The sequence below is a fragment of the Chrysochloris asiatica genome, unplaced genomic scaffold, assembly GCF_000296735.1.
Source record: "Chrysochloris asiatica unplaced genomic scaffold, ChrAsi1.0 scaffold00007, whole genome shotgun sequence".
NCBI classification, from domain to species: domain Eukaryota; kingdom Metazoa; phylum Chordata; class Mammalia; order Afrosoricida; family Chrysochloridae; genus Chrysochloris; species Chrysochloris asiatica.
In genome coordinates this window covers 28,548,547-28,572,824 of record NW_006408525.1, presented here as the reverse complement: position 1 = coordinate 28,572,824, position 24,278 = coordinate 28,548,547, and the positions used below count along the sequence as shown (strand labels likewise).

The following is a 24,278-nucleotide window of genomic DNA, read 5'->3' as shown; positions in this document are numbered from 1 at the left end:
TGAGGCTGTAAATCTTTACGGGAGCAGAACGCCTCATCTTTCTCCCACAGAACCGCTGGTAGTTTCGAACTGCTGACCTTCCCTGTAGGTGCATGGATATTATCCTACCACAGACAGCATTGTGCCTCGTGACTGATCTGGATTTGTTCTTTTTGACAATGAATGCAACACCATTCCTCTTCAATCTGTCACTTCTGGCATAGTAAACCATGTGGTCATCATATTCAAAATGGCCAATACTAGTACATTTCAGCTCACTACTGCCTAAGATATCGATATTTATGTGTTCCATTTCATTTTTGACAACTTCCAATTTTCCTAGATTCATACTTCGTACATTCCATGTTCTGATTATTATGGATGTTTATAACTGTTTCTCCTCATTTTGAGTTGTGCCTCATCTGCAAATGAAGATCCTGAAAGCTTTACTCCATTTGCATCATCAAGGTCAACTCTACTCTGAGTATTTTGAGTGCCTTCCAACCTGAGGAGCTCATCTTCCAGCAGTATATCTGACACTGTTCTGGTGCTAAAATAAGTATTAGCACCTGCACTTTACTGATGAGCAATGGAGATACACAGGGATTAAGAATTTGCCCAAGGTCACTGAGTTAGTAAATAACAGAGTTAAAATCTGAATGCAGGTCTTATGTGAAAGTCCACGCTTTCTTTTGTTCCACACTGCTCTTCAGGAAGAGAAGGGCAGTCTGGGCAGAGAGAAGAGCCTAGGGCCTTGAGTGGTGAAAGGATATGGCACACTCGTCAAATAGTGAGGACTGGAGGAGAGCTGAAAGTGCTATGAATCCCTCCCAGCCCCATATTCCAAGTCTTTCCCAATAATCAAGTCTTTGCTTATGCTATGCTTCTGCAACATAAGCTGTCTTCCATCTAAGGTGCAACTGTCAGTCCAGAGTAAAAAAGAGTAAAGGAAGCCAATGACCAAAGGAAGCAAGCTAAAGGACTAATAGACCACATGTACCCCAACATCCATAACTCTGAGATCAGAAGAACTAGATAGTACCTAGCTATCCTGGATAGAGTGGGAGAAAAATGTGGAACAAAGCTCAAAATAATAAAAATGACCAGGCTTCCTGGTCTGATAGAGACTGCTTGAATCCTCAAGATTATGGCCTCTCGACACCCTTCCAGCCTAGAATTGAACTCTCCTCAGTGACTCAACTTTCAGCCAAAAAGATAAACAGGTCTATACGTGAATAATAACACCAGAGAGGTGCGCACTCATTAGAACAATCCACCATATGAGATCAAACAGGCAGCATTTGCTCAGGGATAATGATCAGAAGGCAGGAAGGGACAGGAAAGAAGACAAAGGGAAATGGTAAACACAGGGAGGAAGTGGGAAGAGTGCTGTTACATTGTGGGGATTGCAATCAATGTCAGAAAACAATCTGTATGAATGGTTGAATGAAAAAAACAACTTTCTCTGTGAACTTTCACCCCAATCACACATACATAGAAAGATTGGAAACCCTAAGGGGAAGTTCTACTCTGTCCTAGAATATTTGGCTCAAGGGCACACATGCACACACACAAAGATATGACCTGTCCACTGCCATTCTTGCCCACCTGTATCCCATGCCTTTGTTTTGCTGCCCCAGTCCATCCTTTTCTTAAAGACACAGTACTGCACATCTAGCACACGTTTAACACATAGCGCTGTGTACATTCTGTCTTAGTCCCAAATTGCCAATTGAACAGCCAGACCTCACTGGATAACCAGAAATCTCCCCCAACAAGAAGGACAGGGCTTTCTCAATGTCACTGTGTTGAGAGCCAACCAGTGCTTCAATAGCCCTGCTGTCTGGCTTGTGGGGAGAGGAGGAGTTTCAATACTAGGGGGCATCTGCAAGAGGTCTTTTGTTCCAGACCCAAACACTGTTCTCATCTCTCTATCCTCCTCACCATGGCAGCTGCGATCTCCTCCGGGCTGTCCCCATCCAGATCAAACCGAAAGGTCACCATCTTGCTGTTATGTGTCTGTAGCTGGCACTCAACCACTCTGTCATTCTGGTCTGAGACCTTCAGATTCAAAGTCAGATAAGGTGGGGAGGTTAAGCCCTCTGTCCTCAGCTTCTGTCCCCACCTCACCCTTGCCAAGTGACAGTAGTCAGACTGGGATTAAAGAGAAACAGACTCTATCCTCAAATTCTGGTATTAGAAGTGATTACCTCTTGGGTACCCATATCATACATTGCTCCTTCCCTTTCCCAGCTGACCTACCCCACCACCCTAAAAGTTTCCTCCTGAACCTTTCAGGTTCTTCCTCATCTCATCTCTTGTCCCTTTTCCTTACACTAGTGACCCGCAGCCGGGATCGGGGTCTGCGCCGGAGATTCCTCCCTGGGGGTCTCTTCATCCGTCCCATTCCTTCTCCCATATCACTAAGGCCTGATGCTGCATCGGATGCATAGCTGGAAAAGAGAAATGAAATATGGGTAGTATCCGAGTGGACACTGGGTCCAGAAACCTCCATACTTAGCTCCCCAACTCACAAGAGAACATACCTGTCCCCTTGGGCAAAGTCACTGCCAGGACCAGAGCGTGGAATGGACAGAGCAAAAGCCTAAAACAGGATCAGGGTTCATGAGGCTAGGGGAGAACTGGTGAGATCCAGGGAGACCGGGACAAGGGTGCTGAGTACTATGGAGATAGAATTGGGGAAGGTAAGGACAAGAGTGGTGAATTATCAGGGATATGGGGGGCAGGTCATCCATGTAATTGGGTTTTGCAAGGAAGTCGAAAAGGCCTAGACTTGGAATGACTGGCGGCCCCCCATGGAACCCCCTCTCTCACCGAGGGCAGGCGGAGATGAGCCTCAGCAGGACTGGATGGTACCCCTCCAGGAGACTGAATGGCGGGATCTGAAGCATCCAGGAAGCCAGAGGAACTCAGGTAGCCATCAGTCTCACAATCCGCTGGTGGGGAAAGGAGGGGATTGAAAAAAGGGGCAATAAAGGGGAGTACAGGAGGGGGCCTGCCTGAGCGGTAGGAGGGTTTTTCCCAGAAGGAGCTTCATGGCTAGTGGCAGAAGGCTAGTGGCAGTACTGCTGGGATGAACTTCTGGGTTGAGGGTAGAGGACAAGGGTGACTTACAGGTGGTAGACGAGTAGCTAGCATGGCGGAGGAGGAAGGGCTGGTGCTGGTCTGCCTCAGGCTCCTCAGGCTCAGGGGGGAAGGCACTGGGGGGCCCAGGAACCATGGGGACAGTTGCTGGTGGGGGTCCTGTTGGGGGTGGGAGGGCTTCCAACTCTCGAGCTTTACGAAGTTTCTCGCGTTTTCGCTGGATGGCAGCAACCCGCTCACGTACTGCACGGGCCACTGGCTGGTAATCAGCTTCACAAACTAAGCCCAAAGCCACCTAGAGTTGAAGGGAGGGGTTTGAGGAGTATAAATTGGGACTTCCCTCAAAGATTCATCAGGATACCTCCTTGGGATTTCTAGGAAGGGAACCAACATTGACTAATTATCCATGGCAAGTCCTTACATTGTCATTATTGTTAAACTCTCCAAATAACCTTCTGAGGCAGGTCTTATCAGCACCATTTTTGAGATATACACAGGGAGGGAGTGACCTGCTCATGGGTGATACAGTAAGTCAGCAGTTCTCATGGTTGCACGGTAAATGAGGAGAAGAGATGGGCTTTTTGATCCCTAAGAAACATTTGACAATATCTAGAGACATTTTTGGAGTTCTGGTGTGGCGACGTGGGATTAAAGCACTGGACCGAAAGGTCAGTTTGAACCGCAAGGTTGGCAGTTCAAATTCACCAGTCCCTCCTTGGAAACCCTATATAGGGTCTCTATGAGTCAACAGCACTTAATAACAACAACAAAAACATCTTTAGTTGTCATAACTGGGGTGGGTGGGGCAGACAGGTACTACGAACATCTAGTGAGTAGAGGTCTAAAATGCACAGAACATGCCCCAAGCAAAAAAATGACCCCACCCAAAATGTCAATAGGGCTAAAGTCAAGAATCCCTGGAGGATTTGATTTCAGGTCTGGTTGATCTGCACTATGGCAAGCTGGAGGAGCCCTGGTAGCTCAGTGGGTTATGCACTTGGCTGCTAGCCTAAAGGTCAGTGGTTTGAACCCACTAGAAAGCTAAGGTCGTCAGCCTCTGTCAAGATGACAGCCTCAGAAACCACATGGAGCACTCCTACTCTGCCCTTTAGGGTCACTCTGAGTTGAAATCAACCTGACAACAGGGAATTTGAAGATCTGTTCTGATGCCATATTAGGTGGATCCACTGTAGATGATCTCCACCCTTTCAGTTGCCATTTTTTCTATGGAGAATCCTGTACTCCCTCCCCTCCTTCTTCAGATCTTCCTAAACTGGCCCCCAAGTCTTTGCCCTCCACCCCATCTTCTAGCCTCCCTTGGCCCACCATCTACAATTCATCCCTCCTGATTAATTTCAGTAATGAACTCTACTGGTTGTAGGAAGGAGGTGGGTCAGGGTGATCTGACTGGTAATCTGAAAGACCTGACTTTAAATACAGCCCTGCCACTTACTTGCTTAGTCAACCTCTCTGAGCTTTGTTTCTTTGTCAATAAACGGGCATCAACTTATCCTTAGTGCAGGTTGGTAACAACAATCAAATGTAGTGACAGTGTTGTAAGCCAAGTACCTATGAGGGCAATTAATGAGCTCCTAGGTTCAAACTCACCAACTGCTCCTCGGAAACCCTGTAAGGGTGGCTGTGAGTCGGAACCTACTCAAAGGCACTTAACAACAACAACAAACTTTGCATCAAGCACTGCCAGTTATAGATTAATTAGGAAAACACAGTCTCTGCCCTCAAAGAGTTTAAGTTGCAGTGGAGGAGAAAGGAGGCATTTAGGTGGTATAAGACAGAGACTTAATGAGAGGCTGTAATGGGAGACTGGCTGGAGTGGAAAGAAACATTTCATTTTGACTCTTGTGGGAAAGCCTCCCTGAAATGAGAGGTTCTGGGCATGGAGAAGGATAAAGAACAAGGTGAAAGAGAAAAATAAATGGATGGGAGGGAAGGGTATTCCAGTAAACAGATCAGAAGAAGAAAAAGCAGCGGTAAGGTTGGGGGACTCAGAGCTTGTCCTGGAAAAGGAAATCTTCAAGGTGTAGGAAACACTGGGTGCAAATGCCTGAGACAGCTGCAGCAGATGCTGAGAAGTGGGTAGGGCCCATCTCCCTGCTGCACTGTCCCCCTCTGGTAGGGGCCGACGTGCCCTATCCCTCTCATTTCCAGGGTCTGCCCCCTCTCACCATCTCCTGAGCCACCTCCTCGGCCGCGTCCCGGCCCAGCTGAAATAGAAATTCAATGGCCTGGTTGTCCCTCGGCCGCCCCCCGCGCCGCGCATCCTCCATCCGCAGCCAGAGCTTGAGGCCCGGCTTCTCGCCGTCGTCCTCCTCTGCCAGTTCCACGTGCACGCCGCGCTCCTCTCGGAAGAAGGCGTGAGCCAGGAGGTCCTGAATGGTAAACCTGAGGGCCGCGCAGTTGTGAGCCCACATCCTGTAGCGGCCCGCGGGGATGTAGGCTGTGTGTGTAGGGGGGCTTACCCACTCCCCTTCAGTCCCTTCCACCCCACCTCTCATTCTTATCCGTGCGGATGCAGCCTTCAATGATCTCCTTCACTTCTGGCATCTTCACCTTGTAGAAGCTGTTCGGCTTTGTGCCCTAGGGGAGTAGGGCTGCTTGAAACCAGCATTCCTATACACCCCACTTCTCAACTAGACAACCCCGCAACCCCAGCACCTGTACTGGGAAAAGCTCAGTGACCATTACTAGGAGATTGGATTTCAAATCCCAATCCCTTTAGGTATTGGCGGTGTGACCTTGAATGACGCTCCGCTGACCAGGATTTTCTCCTTGTATCAAACCTAGAGCATAACATTGGCCCTGCTCACCTTGCGGGACAGCTGAAAAGGTCAGATGAGCTATTGGCTGGGAAACCGTTTGTAAACTGTAGGGAACACTACACATATCCTGATTCTAAATGGTTTGGTACTGGAGGGGGGCGTGTGTGCATCTAATATCCTTCAGAGTTCAACAGGGCATCTTTGTGTCTAGCCTGTTTTCATGAATGAAAAAGCATTTCATTATGGGGAAGGACTAATGGGGCAGAAGAATGGGAGGGGTGTGTGTAATTCCACCTCCCGTCCCTTCTCACCGAAGTGACCTTGCGGTAGATTTGCGCGGCATTCTGGCACTCCGAATACGGGTACTCCGAGGTAGCCATCTCCAACATACACATGCCAAACGCATACACGTCGACTGCCTCATCGTACTTTTCCTCGTACATCTCGGGGGCCATGAACTCCGGGGTCCCTGTAGGGTTCACAGGAGAGATAAGGATGCAGAATCTCCCTCTGGTCTGCCCTTCCTCTTGGGAAGGACACTGTGTGTGTGTGTGTGTGTGTGTGTGTGTGTGTGTGTGTGTGTGTGTGTAGGAGGTCATAGCTCTCCTCTGCTTCCCCAGGGTCTCCCAACTCCTTGGATCTGCAAAGGATCTGTGAAGGTGGGACCCCCCCGCCTCCCCGCCAGGCTCTCCTCTAGCGAGAGGAAGGTAGGTATGGCCAGGAACCTCCTAGAGAACCCACCGATGACACTCTTGGCAAAGGAGGCGCGCTTGAGTGTAGCTAGGCCCAGATCCCCAATCTTGACCGAGCCTGAAGGGCCCGTGATAAAAACATTGTCGCACTTGAGATCCCGGTGCAAGATGGGGGGAACTCGGGAATGTAGGAAATGAAGCCCCCGCAGGATTTGACGACTCCAGCGCTGAAGGACTCGTGGCTTCATTTCACGGAACCGCCTCAGGTACCTGGGGGAGGGCGTATAGGTAGGGTCAGTACATTTACGCGGGGGAGGGACCCTTACTAACACCCCTCCCTGGATTCCCACTCCCGCCGCCCCGCGCTGCCGCCGCCTCCGCATCTTCGGTGAGTTTGTAAATTTGCAGATAGGGTCACGGCCAACGTGCTTCGGAGTGCAGAAGGAATGACTAAGTGCCCAGTGTGCGAAGGGGCGGGGGAGCGATTTACAGAGGAAATAACTTTTGTGTTGCGTCTTAAGTAGGAGTTTAAGGGTGAAAGGGATGGAGACTTTCCAGGCAGACGAGATACCTAGTTCAAAGGCACTAAGACGGGGGAGGGGGGGGGAAGCTGGAATTTGGTTTGTCTGGAAGTTGGGGTGAAAATGAGTAAATTGGCTAATGGGAAGGGCCTTGAGCTGGTTTTAAAGGAGTGAGGAAGTCAAATTTGGAATTGAGAAGGATGTCCCAGTCTTCCAGGAAGATAAGACATCTTGTAGGGTGTAAAGAAGCAACAGGGTCTTTAGGAACAACACCACCACCCACCAGCTGTTCAACTCTACCGCACTTAACAACAAGGCTCCAGGATAACTCGGTGAGACGGGATGGGGGTAGAGGGGCTGAGGATGGGAGGATGCAGAGTAATCAGGCAAGACGCCCAGGATTTTTGTGAAGTGCTGGGTGGAAGTTACCGTTCACTGAGGCAGGGGCACAGGAGGAGTGAGTGGAAGATGGTGAACCGGGTTTGGACCTGGATGCGTGGAATTTGAGGAACCTGGGAAAAGTTAGGAAGTAGCGGGACGCTTTCCCAGCCCTCCCCTTGGCAGGCGCAGAGCTCACGTCTTGAGCGTGCCCGAGGTCATGAGTTCGGTGACCAGCACGATGCAAACCTGGCCCCTCAGCACCGACTTCCACGAGTCATAGAAGCGAACAATGTTGGGGTGCTGCAGCCCCTTGAGCATCTCCACCTCCTCCGAGAAGCGCTGCCGTTCTGCCCGAGAGAGTTTCCGAGTCTGTGGGATAGGGCAGGAAGTCACCTCCGGCACAGGACCCCCGCGGAGAGGAGTTGGGGCACAAAGGCAGGGATGAGGGGAGGTGAGGATGAGAGCAGACGGAGCTGTCAGTGGGATTCCTAGCTCAACTAGTACAGACCCGAAACTCCGGTTCAGCTCGTCCGGCGGTGCAAGGACACGCCTACCCTGGACCCCCGCCGGACACAAGCGTCTTTATAGACCGGGTCAGGGAGCCCCGAGTTCAATAGCGCCTTTGTAGCGGCCCGGACTGCCTTGGGGCGGGAGGGGGCGCCCGGGGGCTGGCATCAGGCAGACAACAAGCCGGCAGCAGGCGGGCAGGCTAGGGGCAGGGAATTGGGGCCTGAAAGGGGGTTGGTCCTAGAACTTGGGCACTGCTAGATCCAGACAGGAGGAGGGAGTACTGCGGTATAAAGAGAAAAGATCCAGTACTAGGTGCCAGGAGACTGCTTCACCCCCACCCCCACCCCATGGCTGTCTCTCTTGCCCTGGCCTGAAGTCCGGGTGTGGCACTGGCAGGAGCAAGGGGCAAGCCCTGTGCCAGGGCCTGAGGGGAGGGACCCTTCCCCTAGCTGCATCCTCCAATCCCAAGCAGAACTTTCTTGGTTCTTTCCATCCGTAGGTGAGCGAAAGCCATGGGAGGAGGGTCCTGCAGACCAACATCTCCCAAAATCCTATAAGGCTCAGCACCCACCTTGAGAGGGGAGAGCCTAGGTAGGCAATGGGATGAGGAGCAGACTGGATTCCGGCCAGGCTCCTTGTCCCCACCCTCTCCCAAAGTCTGACTGTCCCAGAAGGGTTGGTTCTAAGAAGGACCCATCTCGCCACAAGTCCCCTAAATCTTGAAGAGGTGGAGAGGACACTGCCCCAAGTACCGCTCCTCACAACCTCCGGATTTGTAAAGACCTGAGGGAGTGGGCAGGACCAGGGTCACACTGAGGGTGTCAGGACTTAGAGAAAGGGGAGAGGAAGAGATAGTGGGTGCTACTACAAGAGAATTGGTGAGGTCAGGCGCCCAGTCCTGAGCTGGCTTCCCCACCCAGTTTCTCATCCTTTCACCCCACCTCTCAAAGTCCAGGAGACTTTAAAGTGGGGATGTCCATGTCCATGGGGGAGCTACGGCACACCACCTGCCTCAGTTTCTCCTTCTGCAGCCCAGAGGCAGCCAGGCTCAGGATCATCAAAGCAAGGGGAACAGGGAAGTCTGTATATTTGAGTGGAAAAATACATGTCTCCCTTGCTTCTGTCCCCGGGTTTCCCATCCCAAGACTTGCAAAAGATCCCATCCCTAGGTGCACCCAGCCGCACCTGCAGCTCACACCAGGCCACCTCCACCGTGGTGTCCGTGTCCAGCCCTCGATACACCGTCTTGAAAGAGCCACGTCCAATCTCGATGTCAAACTTGAGATATCGGCCGTCCGGGGACGTTGCCACAGCCTGTGTCTCCGTGTCCTCCTTCTCCTCCAGCTCCTGCCGCCTCGCTCGCGCTGTGGTTTCGGGAATCCTTGGCGGCTCCCCAGACCCTGGGACTTCTGCGGAGCCTGTGAGTTCGGAATGCGCAGAGTCTGTAGGCTTCACCTGGGCTTCCACGGTCCACGTGCCCTCGGGGGGCTCTTCGGAGTTGGGCAGTGGGTTCCTCGAGGGACAGGGACTAGAGGAGTCTGGAGGATCTGGGGGCTCCGAAACGGGTGAGGCTGCCTGGGACCAAGAGCTCAGCAGTCCCAAGTCGACTGAGCTGCGGCGGTTGAAGCGGGAAGAGCGTGGCCGAGATTCGGTCTTCCCGGAGAAGCGCCGTGCTCGGCGAGGAAGGGACCCGAGGCGGGGCGGCCCTGGGGCGGCGAGAGGCAGTGGGGGCCGCAGGGCCAGGTCGGCCTCTGTCTGGGACATGGAGACCGCGGTCTCTGGGGCTGGCGGGGCCAGCATGGAGAAGGGCCCGGCGCCGCAAGGCGGTAAGGAGGTGGCCTGACAGGCGGGGCGCGCAGCGCTCGGGTAGAGCTGCTGGGGCCCCTGTCCCCGGCTCACCAGCCTGAGGCCCCGCCCCCTGAAGCCCTGCGCCTCTAGCTCTCCAGCTGGAGCTGGAGGCGGGCGCAGCCCCTCACCTCAGCAGACGCCCCACCCCGGTTCTTCCCCGCCTCACTGCCTTCGGTCCCTCTCCGAGGCGAGAGCTGGGTAAGGGAGTGGTGGCCTCCCGCACTTTGAGTGCGCAAACCTGTTTGTGCGTTGGAAGGCGGGACGCTTGGGACAGGGAAAGGAAACCTGACCGCGGCTCTTCAGCCTTGTCTGGGGGAGGGGAGCTTAGGGGGAGGCTACTACCCGCCTGCGAACCCCAGATAAGGTAGCTCCTCCTAATCGACCGGAGCCCTAGGCCGACCAAACAGGGGTCAGTGGTTCTGTTTTTTCCCGACGTCACTGCTCCCCCAGGCTGCACAGGGGCGCGTGTGCGTCTCCGGACACTCCTTGACCCCAACGCCAGAACCGGGTCACCTGTCTTTTCCAGCTCCCTCCCTCCTTGACCGCTGCCTAACTTTGGCCAAATTGGCTGTTTTTTTCGCTCTGTGGGCTCTCTCCTTCCTCCCTCTCTGTTTGCCAAAGTCTTCAATAAACCAAAGTCCACATCCGGTTTACCCCCTTTCTGCTCCCCTTGACCATAACTACCGCACCCAAATCTGATGGGTAGAGAGAAGGGGCTTTGATGGGGGTGATAGGCAAGTTTTAAGTTATTCCTATTCCACCTTCTGTCCCCAAGCTGTGTTCCATCAGCACTCCCCCACACAGCCCACCAAACAGATGTAAACCACAGGCTCAGTGGAGCCAGTGGGCTCTGGAGAACCTTTTCATAATGAACCAAAGTCGGTCGTGGGTCTTCTCTCCCCTTTCCTTGGCTGGGGCATTCACTCAGGTGGTACTGCTTCACAGGTCTTCCCATCCGTAATCCAGGAGTAATTGGAGGCAGAGTGTAGGAGTTGAGATTTTTAATATCAGTGTCTAGCCTGCCTCCCACTTGTCAGGCCCCTTCTTGGGCCATCTTGATATTGCCTGGAAAGCTGCCTGCAGCCAGGGCGACGTCCCCACCCCCTAGGAAGGATCCAGCACCAGCCTGAGAGGGGAAGCCAGGGCAGCTGAAGGAATGGAGGGGGAGGAAACAGAAGCTGGCATAGGCCTGTGTGTATGTATGTGAGCACATGGAAAGTGAGGTCTGCAGACCCTGGCTCAGGAACGTCTACCATGGGAGAGGAGGTGGGGCCAGAAGCACATCTTTTCTCCCTGGCACCAGATGGATAGGGTCAATAGGAAACCCATCCTGAGTCCCAGCCTTCAGGACTAGAGCCCTTTTGAGTCTGGTGGAGTCACAGACCCAGTCTGTGGGGGCACTGGGTCCATCTCCTTTTGAAAGCCCTGGAAGGGTGGGAGTTACAAAGCAAACGGAGACAGGTCTCTCTGCTAGAAGAACTTGACACCTCGGCCATCGCTGACGGTGATGAGCTCAGCCTTGTGTTCCTGCTGTAAGGCCTGCAGGGCGCGAAGTAGGGTTGCCTCATCCAGCCCATGGAATTCTAGACATGGAGAGATGGGGGGGGAAGTCAGGGACACTCTGCCCCTCGGGGGCCCAGGGTCTCTGAAGTTAGCAGTGTAGCTGAAATCTGAGATCTCCAGAGGCCAGGTACTCTTGAAGCATCTATACTGTGCTATGGCCACAACTCACACCTTCTAAGAGTGAGGGTTGGAAGAAAGTCCAAGTCAGCATGAAATGAGTGTTCATGCTTAGTTCCACCTCCCTAGTTCTCAGACCCCATGCTCTCCCCCTGCCCTTGTCATTAGTATTTGATGCACAATTGCCAGCTGACCACAAACATAAGAACCCTGACAATCAAACCTAGGGAAAGTCAAGGCTCTTATCACTGGATATGAACCCTAGGCACATACCTATATCTGTCCTAACATAAAGACTAGCCAGTATCCCAGACTAGTAAGGGCCAACATAGGTATCTGCCATTTCCTAGAAAAAAGGGACAGGGTTGGGAGCCAATGGGAGTCCACGGCCAGCTGAGTACCTGGAGATATGGCAAGATACTGCAGGGAGATGTGAGAAGCAGGAGACAAGCCCCAACAGGCATGCACAGCTCACCCCCCTGCAGGGCCCAGCTCTGGAATCAGGGAGCTTACTTTCTGAGAGAGCCTCCAGCTTTGCCCAGCCTGAGTGGTGGGCTGGGCGAGGCTGCAGTGCTGAAGTCATGGGGGTGGTAGTGGGAGTAGCAAGCAGAGGCCTGCAAGGTAGGGGGTAACAGCCAAGAACTGTAAACTCTGCTGGGGCAGCCAGGGGAGGTGCCCCTGTTACCCTAGCTAAGATGAAAACTTTTCATGATCCTGGGGATCAGAATATGGAGTCAGAGAGAGAAGAGCTAAGAGAGTGTTTATACTAATGCAAAAATCAAACACTATACAAATCCTTGCCTGGCCAGAAACCAAAGTATTTAAATGGGCTGGGGGTGTTGGCCCAATCCCTTTAGCTGACACCTACAAATCATGAGCCTTCTATAAGAATAAAGGGTAAAAGAAAGCCTGAGTCAGCAAGGAATGAGATTTTAGGCAATCCCCCCACCCTGCCTTCTCATTCCTCATGTACATGAGCAGTTCTTAACTTTCCATGTGTCATGTTCTAAGACTGTTAGATACCTGTAACAATCTTAGAATATGGACTCCATCCCGAGAAAAGTCTATGCACATTCACACAAAAAAGATGTCTGTGTTTTTTCATGTGAATTCAGGAAGTTTATGGAATCCTTGGACAAGAGTTAAGGGCCTGTAGTACTCAAAATTCAGAAGCAAAGAAAGAAGTAGTCTGAATGCCAATTAAACCAAAAGTAGAAAGAGGATTCAGGTGACAAAACTGAGGGGGTAAGGGAAAAGCGTTACCCTCATCTTCTGTGTCTTCCCCATTGGTTAGTTCATACAAGGTGAACACGGAGTTGTTTTGGCCACTTTTTGAAACCTGTGGATACAGAAAATGGGACCGAGTAGGGATCAGGAATCTTTCGGGAGAAGTTAACCTCACCAGCTTCACCTCTCTGTTCTAAGAATGGTACCTGCCCCCATTCACTGCTGCCTCTGCAGAATAGCCACAGCCCTGCAGGTGCTATATTTATATGTGTACACACACATTCAGAACCACTAAACCACAGGTGTTCACGTGTCTGAGGGTGACCTCTCATTCTGGTTGTTTTCCTGTTCAGAAATGGGTGGTGCTTTTGTTATGTTTGGGTTGTTGATACTTCTTCCCCCCTCCTCCCGCTTCTGAGAATGTTTGGGGCTTGTGGTGGCTGGGAATTTAGGGAAGAAATCATTCTGCCCCCACACCCACACTAGTTCAGAAGGTCTCATTCATGTTGTAGACAGTTCCATAAGGGCGCAGTGGGGGAGGGACCCCAGGACTTTTTTCCCTTCCTTTCCCCATTTATCTTCTGTGGCCGGAGGCTCGTGCCAACAATAGCGCCTGTGGTTCCCAGTGCTGCAGTCTCCAAACATGGCCTTACCTAGCCCCTGGCCTCCTGCAGGCAAAGAAAGGGACGTTCTGTGCAGTCAGGGAAACAGAGTCACTGAAGACATGAGGCTTGCCTGGAAGGCCTACACTTTCTCTTTCTGCCCCCTCCCCACTTTGCTCAGTCTGGATCTGAACTACCAGACATCAGTTGAGTGCATATATGAGGGACTTCAAAAAGTCTGTGAAAAATGTAATGAAAAGATAATGGGATTTTCACCTCCATGGCTCAATTTTCAGACAAGCGATATAAGGGGAGACAACACCACCATTGAGGTATGCACACGACAGAATGGTCAACCATTGGAGATCAAAAGGGTAATATTTGCCCAAGGACAAAGAAGGACTGGGAAAGAAGGAATACAGGAAGAACGTGGCATAAGTGACGTCACATTGAGGGGACTGCAATCGAGATGACAAAAAATGTATCATTTGTTAAATGTAAAATTGATGATCTGCTCTGTAAACCTTCACTCAATTCACATTAAAAGGTTTAAAAAAAAAGAGGATGGGATTTTCCCATAAACTTTTGAAGCCCCCCTTGTGTAATTCTCATTTGTCATGGCCATTGCTGAGTCTTGGTGGCAGGGTGGTCTCACCCACTGATAGATGAGTTTCCCCCATTCTTCTGGCCTCCGCCACATGATCAGGAAGCTAGACTTGTTCTTATCCAACCACTCAAGGTTCCCTGTAAAACAGATATTTATGAAAACATCACACTCTAAGAGGCAAGGGGAAAACCAGTTTGCAGAGATTCAACATTTGTTTTACTATTACTATACACAAGGTAACCCTCTTCTTTCTGCTACCTCTCTTCAGGTCTTAAGGCACAGATTGAAAATTTTAATTTTGTTATATAAATGGGAGGAAAGGACTTAGGGAATTGGACCATTTACTATACAGAACACTCTGGGCTACTAGCCAGGGAGACAGAAAAAATCTGTTAAAAGGGAAAGACTTGTCCTGATTTGCCCTTAAAAAAACTTAGCTAGGAGATTAAAACGGAATCTGGGGAACTGAACCCACCTTTCTTCCTCAGTTCCTCTAATACAACCTGGATTGATTCCACAGGGAGCTTTCCTGGTTTAAGGTTAAGTGAATGATATAATTCTTATAACTGATATAAATGACATAAATTGGGTGGGATAAAAATTCTCAGAACCAGCCCCATGTGAAAACCATATGCCCCCTTATTCTTCTCCCACCACACACACATAAACCTGTAACTTCCCAATAAGATAAACTGGCATTTTCTAGATATTGGGGAGTGGAAGAGAAGTCTTCCAATACAAAGTTAGGGCTTTTGAAAATTAAAATTGTTACCATTCCTCTTCCTCTGTCCTTTCCCTTTAGATATTTTAGAGCTGAATCAGACAGCAAAAATAAATGACCAGTACTTCCTGGCTGGGGGATGGAGTGGATGAGAAAGTTATTAAAAGTGGTAAGAGGTAAAGGGCCTCAGAGAAGATAGGATAGGGCATGCAATTACCAAAAGAGCTCAGTTTGAGAAGGTTGCAACTCAGCTTCATGACATTTGGACAGTCATCACTGCATAGAACAAGAGACTGACCCTAAGGTTTCCTACTGCATTTAAAGTTTGGGTGGGGATCTGCCTGGATAAAGGGGCAAGGGTTGAAGTCTGAGCTTGCGGGAAGTGCATGTGTGTGGGCTGTGGGAAAGCCTGAGGGAGGATACGCTGTAACTTGACGTTGTTAAAGAGCGGGCTCTCCTGAGCTTCCATCACCGTCATGCTGGACTGCTTGTGCAGGCGGCAGAAGGACAGGACAAGCGAGCACCAGGCGGCCAGCTGCTTCTGCCGCGTGTCCACGTTCGGCTGTAACCTGCCGGGTGAAGGGTGAGGCCAGAATTAGAGGAGGCGTGAGGCAGCAATGGTCCGGGCACGTTCGGGAGAGGAAAAAGGGGGCTGAGGGTAGTGGCGGCCGGGTCCTTTCACCCCCATCCCATGTGAAGCAGCAGGGCCACACTCAAGGTGGGAAAGGGAGGCGCAGCGCGGCTTCTCGGGGACTAAGCCTCACGTAAAGAAGGGCGGGAAGCGATACTGCCACGGCCACTCGAAACTCATCGCCATCGTAGTAGTCCAGGGAACCCGGAACCTCCCGGTAAGAATTTCCGGTGTCCTTTTGGGTACGTCCGGGCAGAAACCACAACACAAAAGTTCCGATCGTCTCGCCGGAGAGGGGCTACTGGACGCGAGTGAAACCTGGCCCTGCTATTCTGTCCTAAAAATTTTAACCTTTTATAGGAAGGACTCTAAGAAGTCTTCTGGTCCAAGTCCAGAGAATGGCACTGACTTCCCCAAGACGTCACAGTTTGTTAGAATTGCAGGTGAAACTCAGGTCTCCAAGCCCCAGCCTAGGTTTATTTTTTGTTTTTTGAAATTTTATTGTGAATTGAGTAAAGGTTTACAGAGCAGATCATCAGTTTTACATTTAAAAAATCATACACTTAGTTTTATCTCGATTGTAATCCCCTCAATGTAACAACAGTTGCAGCTTCCCTGTGATTCTTATTTCTCTTCTACCCTCTCTTCCAACACTTCTGAACTTTATCCTCAGGTATATGTTGCCGCCGTTTTGATCTTGAATGGTTGACCATTCATTCCATGGTGAGCTTACCTTACTAGTGTTGTCCCGTCACCCCCTCCCCCCCCCAATCAATACCTATTACCTGTCTGAAAATTGGACCACAAGGATGAGTTCTTTTTCAGACCTGAAGGGTGGCCAAGAGCCATAGCCTCAGGGTCCTCCAGTCTCTGACCGGTAAGCCCAGTCTTTTTTAATATATGGCAGACTTTTTTTAAGTACTACGTTCCACCCCTGCCCCAACCCTCCAATATCCAGAAAATGCCAAATTATATCCTGTTGGGGAGTTGCAGGTATATATGTGTGAGAGGGAGAAGGAAGGGGCAGGTGGCTCTCAGTACGGGACTGATTCTGATCATTTTTATCCCACTGATTTCATATCATTTAACATTTAAACATTTCACAATTCCTCAGTCTCAATTTCTACGTCCTTTGGCTCCATAATTTCTCTCATGGCACCCTTGAGAGCATATCTTGTAGCTTGTATTGTTAGAAATGGGCTTCTTCCATCATTCAGAGCTGCCATCTTTGACCACAACTATATGAGGGGGCTTCAAAAAGTTTGTGGGAAAAATCCCATTATCTTTTAATTCCATTTTCCAAGGCCTTTTGTATATTTCTTGCCTCACCCATGACCTCACCATCCTAGTCTCAAATCCTAGCATCCTTTTGGTTTTATTGTACTTTTTACCTGGGCTTGTTCTTACTTGCTCCCCTACCTCAATCTTAAAATAATAATAATAATAAAAAGACGCCCTGCTCTGAAGTACTACTGAGAAGAAAAAAACCCCACCAGATTAACATGTGTCACATGTTAATTTGGGTGACAAAGAAGGCAATATACAAGAGGGAGTTTGGTAGAGGAAAGATGAAGGTAGTGGAAGGCACTGAAAAGAATGCAAGAGTTAAAGTGAATGGAGGTAAATACCATTCACTGATGGTACATGAACTGGATTGCCATCATTGTTATGAAATGAAGTATCTAATTTGTTGAATGTAAAACTAATGATCTGCTCTGTAAACCTTTACTCAATTCACAATAAAGAGTTAACAACAATAACAAAACCTCATAAGAAATTGTTGGCTAAGCCCCAGATTCCCTGATAACCTCACTGCTGAACTCTGAGTGCAGCCCAATGACCCTGTGCCTTCTACTGACTCCTGTCACATAATTCAGACAGATGTTCAAACTTTTCCAAACTCATCAAAGCCACACTCCGTGTCCCCAAGTCTTCCCTCTCTGCAAAATACTTTTCCCTCCCATTTTATGAGACTGAGGTCATACATGTGAACCCGTGAATCTACCCTCTCTGCCTGTTAACTACACTTGACTCATCATTCAAAAATTCTTCTCCATTCTTATTACTCCTTCCTTTTGGACTCACAGAAAAGTACCACTCTTCCTTTTCATGGCCAATTCTTTGGCATATCTTCTTTTTAAAAAACAAACAAAGACTTTTTATTGTGAATTTACAGAGGAGCTCATCAGGTTTACATTCAAGGAATCATATACTTCACTTCATTACAATGATTGCAATCCCCTCCATGTACAATCAGTTAACAGTATTCACCTCAGTGTGGCACTCTCAGTTAATGTGCTGAACTGCAAGGTCAGTTTGATAAACAAGGTTGGTGGTTCAAGCTCACCAGCTGCTCCTCTGAAATCCTATACAGGATCACTGTGATTCAGAACCGACTGGACTACACTAACAACAATAACTTTAACCCTTGCATTCCTCCCAGGGTCTCCTGCTACTTTCATCTTTCCTCTGCCTATTTCCCTTTGTTGTACATTACCCATGTTAACATGCGTCTACCTTGGAGCTCTGGTAGTGTAGTGGTTTCGAATTGAGCTGCGAACCGCAAGGTCAGCAGTTCGAAACTACCAGCTGTTCTGTGGGAGAAAGATGAGGCTTTCTGCTCCTGTAAAGATTTATAGCCTCGGAAACCCTGTACAGGATCACTATGAGTCGGAACCGACTCCAGGGCACATAACCACCACCACCACCACCCTCTAATATGGAGGCCTGGTGTGGCACTGTGGATTAATGTGCTAGACTGCAAAGTCCTTTGAACTGAAAGGTCGATGGTTTAAGCTCACCAGCTGCTCCTTGGAAACCCTATACAGGGTCACTATGGGTCAGTACCAACTTGATGACACTTAACAACCATGAAAACAACCTTCTAATCTATGGATAATTGTCTTTCTCCCTAACCCCACCCCTGTAATGATCATGGTGAGGATTTTTTTTTTTAATTTAATCAAGAAAACTTTTTAACTTTTTACAACAGTGGTCTCATACAGTATTTGTTCTTCTGTGATTGACTAACTTCACTCAGCAAAATGATCTCCAGATTCATCCATGTTCTGAGGTGTTTTGCAGATTCACCGTTTTCTTCAAAGTTGCATAGTATACCATTGTGTGTATGTACCAAAGTTTGCTTAACCATTTTTCTGTCAATGAGCATTTTAGGCTGTCTATCTTTTTTTTTTGATGTGTCTCTTGTAGACCTTATATAACAGAATCCTGTTTTCTTATCCATTCTTCTGCTCTCTGTCTCTTGACTGATGCGTTTGATCACTTACGGAACAGTCCGTGTAATTATTGATAGCTATGAACTGATTGTTGTCATTTTGCTGTGTGATTTTTGTGGTGCTGCTGGTATCTTTGTTCTACATAATTTTCTGCACTGAGTTCATTTTTCTGTTTTAAAATTATTTTAAAACTTAAAAATAATATTTTATTGTGTTTGTGAAGGTTTACACAGAAGTTTCATTCAACAATATCTATACAAATTGTTCAGTGACATTGGTTACTTTCTTCACAATGTGTCAAGGGTCTCATTATTACTTTTATTTGTTTCTTTCCTGGCATATCTTCTGAGCCTCTTATTTCCAATCCCTCCAGGACTTCTCTCTCTGTCATCTTCTCTATCTCTCTTTTCCCTAGTTCCACTCCTCTAATATATAAGCATGCTCAGATGTTCCCTATTTGAAAAGACGTCCAGTTTCCTAGACCTTGCCACTTATTCAACTTCCTGTCTGATTTCTAAACTTTCCACCATACAATTCTGCCCTTCATTGTGCACGGTTCCTAGCCCATAGAAGTGCCCAACAATTATTTGTTGAATGAATGAGTGGACAATTCAGTTGATAAATTGATAATGCTTTCTCAAAGGTCACTACCTCCTTTGCCTTGTTGGCATTGCTTTATCCTTTTCTTGCCACTTCTCTGATCTTTCTCTCCATCTCTTTTTTTTTTTTTTTCTAAACCATTCAATATATGTGCATATTTCCTAACCTTCTTCTTCCAAACCTATATTTACAGCTCTGGTCTCTTTCCTCACCAACCCCCATTTTTAACTTTCTGTATTTTGAAAGAACTTGAATGTTCCACTGCTAACTTCTTTTCAGGCCAGCTTCTTATCCTTATGGTCCCTTTCTATTATTACTGTCATCATTTTCCGAGTAGCTTGATTCAAAGCCTGAGTCCGTCTTAAACCCTCCCCCTCCCCTGCTTCTTCACCCTCTCATATCCAAGTCCTGCTGATCTCTCTCTCGCCCTGCTTTTTAATCATTTATCTGGCTTCTTAATTCCATTTTTTCCCTTCATCCACTACTCCACTGGTTCATGTCTCATTTTCTCAAGCCTGATTTATTGCAAGTTCATAATCCATCTCCTTTTCTACTCTCCTTATAATAATTCACTCTATCTAAGGCCTAGTACTCACGTGACACAGTAGTCATGTGAAAACTGCACAACCACCCTCCTGTGATCACACCTTTTATAATCACCCGTGTATGAGACCCCCTCCTTCCTTCACACTCACCACACATTCCATTGTTTTGTTTCTGTTTATTTGTGCACATGTTAGCTCCCCTATTAGATGAAAGCTCTTGATGGCAGAAACTAGGCCTTGTCTTTGTATCTTTCTGACAAAAGATACCACATAGTACATTATACCAACAGGGCCCTTGATGTATATATTAGTAAAATGCATGAAGGCAAAAATGTGCCAAGAAGAGAATAGATATGTCCTTGGGTAAGATAGATAAACTCATGGAAATGAAAGCAAAGGTTTGCATCCTAGGAAATCTACAAATGTCCCAGGGAACAGGTGTATATCTCTAGAGAGACAGATGTGTCTTGAAAGAAGTGTGTCTCAGAGAATGAATAGAAATGTTTCAGAAAGCATCCAAGCATGTAAGTCTGTAATAAAGAGGTATTTCCTAGGAAACAGATGTGCATATACTCAAGAGAACATATAACCTGTTACCAATGGGTCAGTTCTGACACATGGTGACCCCACGTGTGTCAGAATAGTGCTGTACGCTACAGGGTTTTCAGTGGCTATTTTTTTAGAAGTATATGGCCCGGTTTTTCTTTTGAGGTGTCTCCGGGGGAGGGGGAGGTCAAACCTCCAACATTTCAGTTAGTTGTTGTTGTTAAGTGCCGTCGAGTCGGTTCCGACCCATAGCGACCCTGTACAGGGTTTCCGAGGGTGTAAATCTTTACAGGAGTAGAAAACTTCATCTTTCTCCCGCGGAGCAGCTGGTGGTTTCGAGCCGCTGACCTTAAGGTTCACAGCCCGATTCGTAACCGCTACGCTACCAGAACTCAGTTAGTAGCTAAGTGTTTTAATTATTTGTATCACCCAGCCATATGTGCTGTTGCTTTTGTCTGTAGGACAGAGTAGAACTGCCCTACAGGGTTGCCAAGGTCATAATCTTTACAGGGGAGTCCTGGTGTGGTGCTGTAGGATGATAAGCACTGAACTACTAACCCCAAAGTTGATGTTTCAAACCCACCAGCCACTCCTCAGAAACCCTGTACAGGGTCACTATGAACCAAAACCGACTTGACAGCACTTAACAACAACAATCTTATAGGGGCAGATCACTTGATCTTTTTCTTCCTTGGAGCAGCTGGTGATTTCCAACAACAGACCTTTCAGTTAGCAATGGAGCATTTAAGCCGTTGAGCCACCAGGGCTCCTTGGACTATATGTATAAACATGCCTGTAGACAGAAATGGAGGGTTGCAGAAAGGGTCTAGATATACCAGTTATCTTTAGGGGGTATGTTGTTGTTGTTAACCACCATCATGTCGATTCCGACTCATAGCGACCCTGTATAGGGTTTCCATGAAGCGGCTGGTGAGTTTGAACCACAGACCTGGGGGCGGGAAAGGGTGGAAAAGAAGTGGGTGCTAAAGAGATGACAGGCCTCTCACCCTAGAATGCAATGAGCTTCTTCCAGGTTACATTCATCTTCAGGTTGTTGGCTTTAGTGGACACCAGAGGGCAGTGTGCAGCCAGGCTGTAAGCCCCACCCCAGGGCCAGGACAATGTAGGACGAGGGCCAGGGATCTGAGTTCCCAGATCAAACTAGGAGAGGAAGAGCCTGGGTCCTCAGTCCTAAAATGTTTAGGGGTGGACTCCTGTTGGTCAGGTCAGCGTTTCCAGTCAGACCTCAGGAGTAAACTAAGGCTTGAAGGGGAGAAGTCAGAATACCTGGGTAACCCTCCCTTTCCTTCTGGCAGGAGTCACAGCATAGATTTCGCCCCTCCCCCAACATCTCCCCAATTGCAAGCCCCCAGCTGCTGTCCAGACCGGAAGGGAGTCTTTTCCTGCACATTTCCTGGAGCTGGGTTTGGATAAGGGCAGGAAAGGCCCCACCCTGAGAGGAAGGAGCCTAGGGGTGTGGCTTCAGGTGGGAGGGGGCAGTGGAGGGGAGGAGCAGGTGAAAAGAGCAGTGGGGCCATCCAAGGGATCGGGCCATCCAGCAGAAGCTAGATTTTTCTAGCTCTACTGCCCAGAACTGAAGGCCTGTGGGAGTGGCCAGGACTCTGGGGAAGGACACAGGTTCCACTGGAATGGGGAAGGGGACCATATACACACACACACACACAAAAAAAATTTATTTTGAAGATTACATTACAGAGCTCGTTCCATGACCCACCCAGCTTCCATTTCCACCAATTCCGGGACCTGGGGTTGGGGTGAGAGTGAGAGACGCGGGTAGAGCGGGGAGAAAAAGGGAAGAGACCTGAAGGTCTGCGGTGGGGTAGTGGAGGTAGGGGAAAGGAGCAAGATGAGCACTGAGAAGTTTGTGGACCCTAGGACTGGGCCTCACTGCCTTTACTCCGCCACACCACAAGGGTGACAAGGAAGGGGATTAGGCAGATGGGAGCTATGATCATGGCCAGGAGCACATCCTCGGGGGGATCGTAGAAGGTGGACTGAAGCAGGGAGCAGTTGGCAAAGTGCATCTGGTGAGTCTTGAAGATGACCCTTTCTGCCCAGGGATTAGGGAACTCCAAGCCACAATCCTCAGCAAAGTGCTCCAAGCAATCTTGAAGGATGCTATAAGGCCTGGGGTAGGAGAGAAATCTGGTGAGAGAAGGGTTAAGCCTAGAGAGAGGTGTGCCCCATCCTCACTCCAGGCCCATCTGAAGGAGTAAAGCAGGAAGCTGGCCCCCCCCCATGCAAGACCCCTCCAGCAGTGCTCCTACCTGCGAATCATGATCCAGTCACACCAATCCTTTTCAAGAGGATCCATAAGCTTCTCATAGTTTAGCCAGCAAGATTGGACATTTTCCTCATACTTCTGCACCATCTTCCCTATGGGCACAAAAGCTGCACAATGACCACCCCCCTACCTTGCCCTCCTCCCACCTCCTCTGGCCCCTCAACTCTAACTCAGGACAATCTCTGAAATTTTCCCAAGCAGGATACTTCCAGCTGAGGAGACAGTCCAGGCTCAGGAATCATTTAATACCTTCCAAAGATTTACAGCCTTGGAAACCCTGTGTAGTGTCACTATGAGTCGGAACAGACTCCACGGTACTTAACAACAATATGTGTACTATTTCCCACCTGACTAAAGCTTCCACACACACCACACACCTTTTCATGAGGTTCTTCTCACTTTCTGTGAGGTGGCTGGGTCAGAGACTTTGTGGGGTGAAAGAGAGAAAAACCACAAGGAACCCCAAGAGAACGGAAAGGAGTTTAGTGGGGTACCAGTTGGGGTTGGGACCTGTCCTGGAGGAAAGGATCGAAAGAAATCCTTTCCACTCTCTTCCTTGCCCTAGGCCACAGTCCTGAATCTGAGCACCCACCTTCTGACTTGAAGCTGCCTGGGGTGGTTAGAGGCTGTGCCAGGGACTGCTGGGGTTTCAGGACAGCTGTGGGCAGAAATGGGAAACGGGGGTGAGATGGTGGGGAATCTGGGCAAAGGGGGAGGGGTTAGAGGATGAGGCCCTGGGAAGTCATGGCTACTCTTAGAAGACAAAAACTAATCCGGGTCCCCAGGGATACCTCGGTGCCCAGGAAGAAAGAGGCCAGTCCCCATCTCTTTTCCACTCATATCAAGGCCACCAAAACCCCAGTCCCACACCTCTCAAGGCCTCCCCACGGGGCCCTTGGCACCCCAGCTTTCTCCAAGGGGGAAATCACTCGCGCTGCACTCAAGCCGAGGAGCCAGGGACTATCGCAGGAGTCCGTGTGTCTGTCCGGCCCCCGGGGCCCGTTCTGTCTTAGGCCGTCCAGCCCCCCACCCTTCGAGGCCTCCCGGCCCGGCCCGGCCCGGCCCGGGGCGCGCGCTCACCGCCCAGCAGGAGGAGGAGGCGGAGCGCAGCTGGCCGCCCAGCACGGGTCCCAAGGAAGAGCGGGCCACCGGAGGCGCGCTCCGCGCGGAGCGAGGCCATTGCACCCAGAGGAGAAGAGGCGGCGAGGAGCGGCGGCTGGACCGGCCCGGGCGGGGGCGCATATATCCCCGGCCCGAGCCGCAGGAAGCCGCGCCGCTTCCTCGGAGGGGCTGGGACGGCCGCGGCCACGTGGGGGGCGGGGTTGGCGCCCGCGCTCCCTCCTCCTCACCCTGCAGGGCTGGACAGCTCCCCTCGAAATTCCAGAACCGGTACCCATTTTCTGGGCTCTTCGGAGTGAAGCCCCAGACTCACCGGGGATCTGCCAGCATCTACTCCCCTGACTCGTCGCCCCATTTCGTTCCGGGCCAGTGAAAGCGGGGGCAGGAGCTGCTCCTGAATACCTGAAAAAGAGGAAGGGGGTTAGGAATTGGGAGGGCCTCTGGCCGTCGCAGGGGTGACCTGGGTCGTGAGGGAGCCGGGTCCGCAGCTCAGAATTGCTTTTTCTTGGGCACACCCGCTGATGTCAGGCCGACATCCTGAATGGTGTGAAGGCCTGGGGAGAGTGGACTCCTAAGTCCAAATACCCTCCCTTCAGGGTATCTCCAGGGGCCTAGACTCACAAACTGGGTTGAGGGGTGCAAA

At 49.8% G+C, this 24,278-nt stretch overlaps 3 protein-coding genes and 1 pseudogene across 3 annotated transcripts; 1 reads left to right on the top strand and 3 right to left on the bottom strand.

Moving 5' to 3' along the window:
* Positions 1 to 647: 647 nt before the first annotated feature.
* WNK4 (WNK lysine deficient protein kinase 4) lies at positions 648 to 9,812 on the bottom strand. The gene is made up of 12 exons (XM_006833704.1): positions 9,154 to 9,812; positions 7,655 to 7,827; positions 6,606 to 6,826; positions 6,176 to 6,333; positions 5,594 to 5,682; positions 5,271 to 5,487; positions 3,115 to 3,379; positions 2,815 to 2,936; positions 2,526 to 2,584; positions 2,315 to 2,432; positions 1,924 to 2,040; positions 648 to 707 (listed from the first exon to the last, which is right to left on the bottom strand). The coding sequence occupies exons 1-12, from the start codon at positions 9,766 to 9,768 to the stop codon at positions 648 to 650; spliced, it is 2,214 nt and encodes a 737-aa protein (XP_006833767.1). The 5' UTR covers positions 9,769 to 9,812.
* A 1,474-nt stretch (positions 9,813 to 11,286) lies between these two features.
* Positions 11,287 to 15,491, bottom strand: VPS25 (vacuolar protein sorting 25 homolog (S. cerevisiae)). Its single transcript, XM_006832686.1, has 6 exons — positions 15,418 to 15,491; positions 15,077 to 15,222; positions 14,408 to 14,461; positions 13,981 to 14,069; positions 12,760 to 12,835; positions 11,287 to 11,399 (listed from the first exon to the last, which is right to left on the bottom strand). The coding sequence occupies exons 1-6, from the start codon at positions 15,468 to 15,470 to the stop codon at positions 11,287 to 11,289; spliced, it is 531 nt and encodes a 176-aa protein (XP_006832749.1). The 5' UTR covers positions 15,471 to 15,491.
* A 6,612-nt stretch (positions 15,492 to 22,103) lies between these two features.
* Positions 22,104 to 23,696, bottom strand: RAMP2 (receptor (G protein-coupled) activity modifying protein 2). Its single transcript, XM_006832685.1, has 4 exons — positions 23,597 to 23,696; positions 23,109 to 23,174; positions 22,500 to 22,608; positions 22,104 to 22,359 (listed from the first exon to the last, which is right to left on the bottom strand). Exons 1-4 carry the CDS (start codon positions 23,694 to 23,696, stop codon positions 22,104 to 22,106), a joined length of 531 nt encoding a protein of 176 aa, XP_006832748.1.
* Positions 23,697 to 23,701: 5 nt separating this feature from the next.
* On the top strand, positions 23,702 to 23,934 carry LOC102817177 (annotated as a pseudogene).
* The last annotated feature ends 344 nt before the right edge of the window (positions 23,935 to 24,278 follow it).

Bases quoted from the DNA above. Each gene is read 5' to 3' on its own strand.
- VPS25 (XM_006832686.1), bottom strand. From the start codon at position 15,470: ATGGCGATGAGTTTCGAGTGGCCGTGGCAGTATCGCTTCCCGCCCTTC. The intron at 15,223-15,417 runs GTGAGGCTTAGT...TTCACCCGGCAG, and splicing joins CGCTTCCCGCCCTTCTTTAC to GTTACAGCCGAACGTGGACA. The intron at 14,462-15,076 runs GTATCCTCCCTC...ACCTTAAACCAG, and splicing joins TAACAACGTCAAGTTACAGC to GAAAGCTCCCTGTGGAATCA.
- RAMP2 (XM_006832685.1), bottom strand. From the start codon at position 23,696: ATGGCCTCGCTCCGCGCGGAGCGCGCCTCCGGTGGCCCGCTCTTCCTT. The intron at 23,175-23,596 runs GTGAGCGCGCGC...TTCTGCCCACAG, and splicing joins CCTCCTCCTCCTGCTGGGCG to CTGTCCTGAAACCCCAGCAG. The intron at 22,609-23,108 runs GTGGGTGCTCAG...TTGTGCCCATAG, and splicing joins AGGCAGCTTCAAGTCAGAAG to GGAAGATGGTGCAGAAGTAT.
- WNK4 (XM_006833704.1), bottom strand. From the start codon at position 9,768: ATGCTGGCCCCGCCAGCCCCAGAGACCGCGGTCTCCATGTCCCAGACA. The intron at 6,334-6,605 runs GTGGGTTCTCTA...TGAACCCTACAG, and splicing joins CTTTGCCAAGAGTGTCATCG to GGACCCCGGAGTTCATGGCC. The intron at 5,488-5,593 runs GTGGGGTGGAAG...CGCGGCCCTCAG, and splicing joins CGCACGGATAAGAATGAGAG to GTTTACCATTCAGGACCTCC.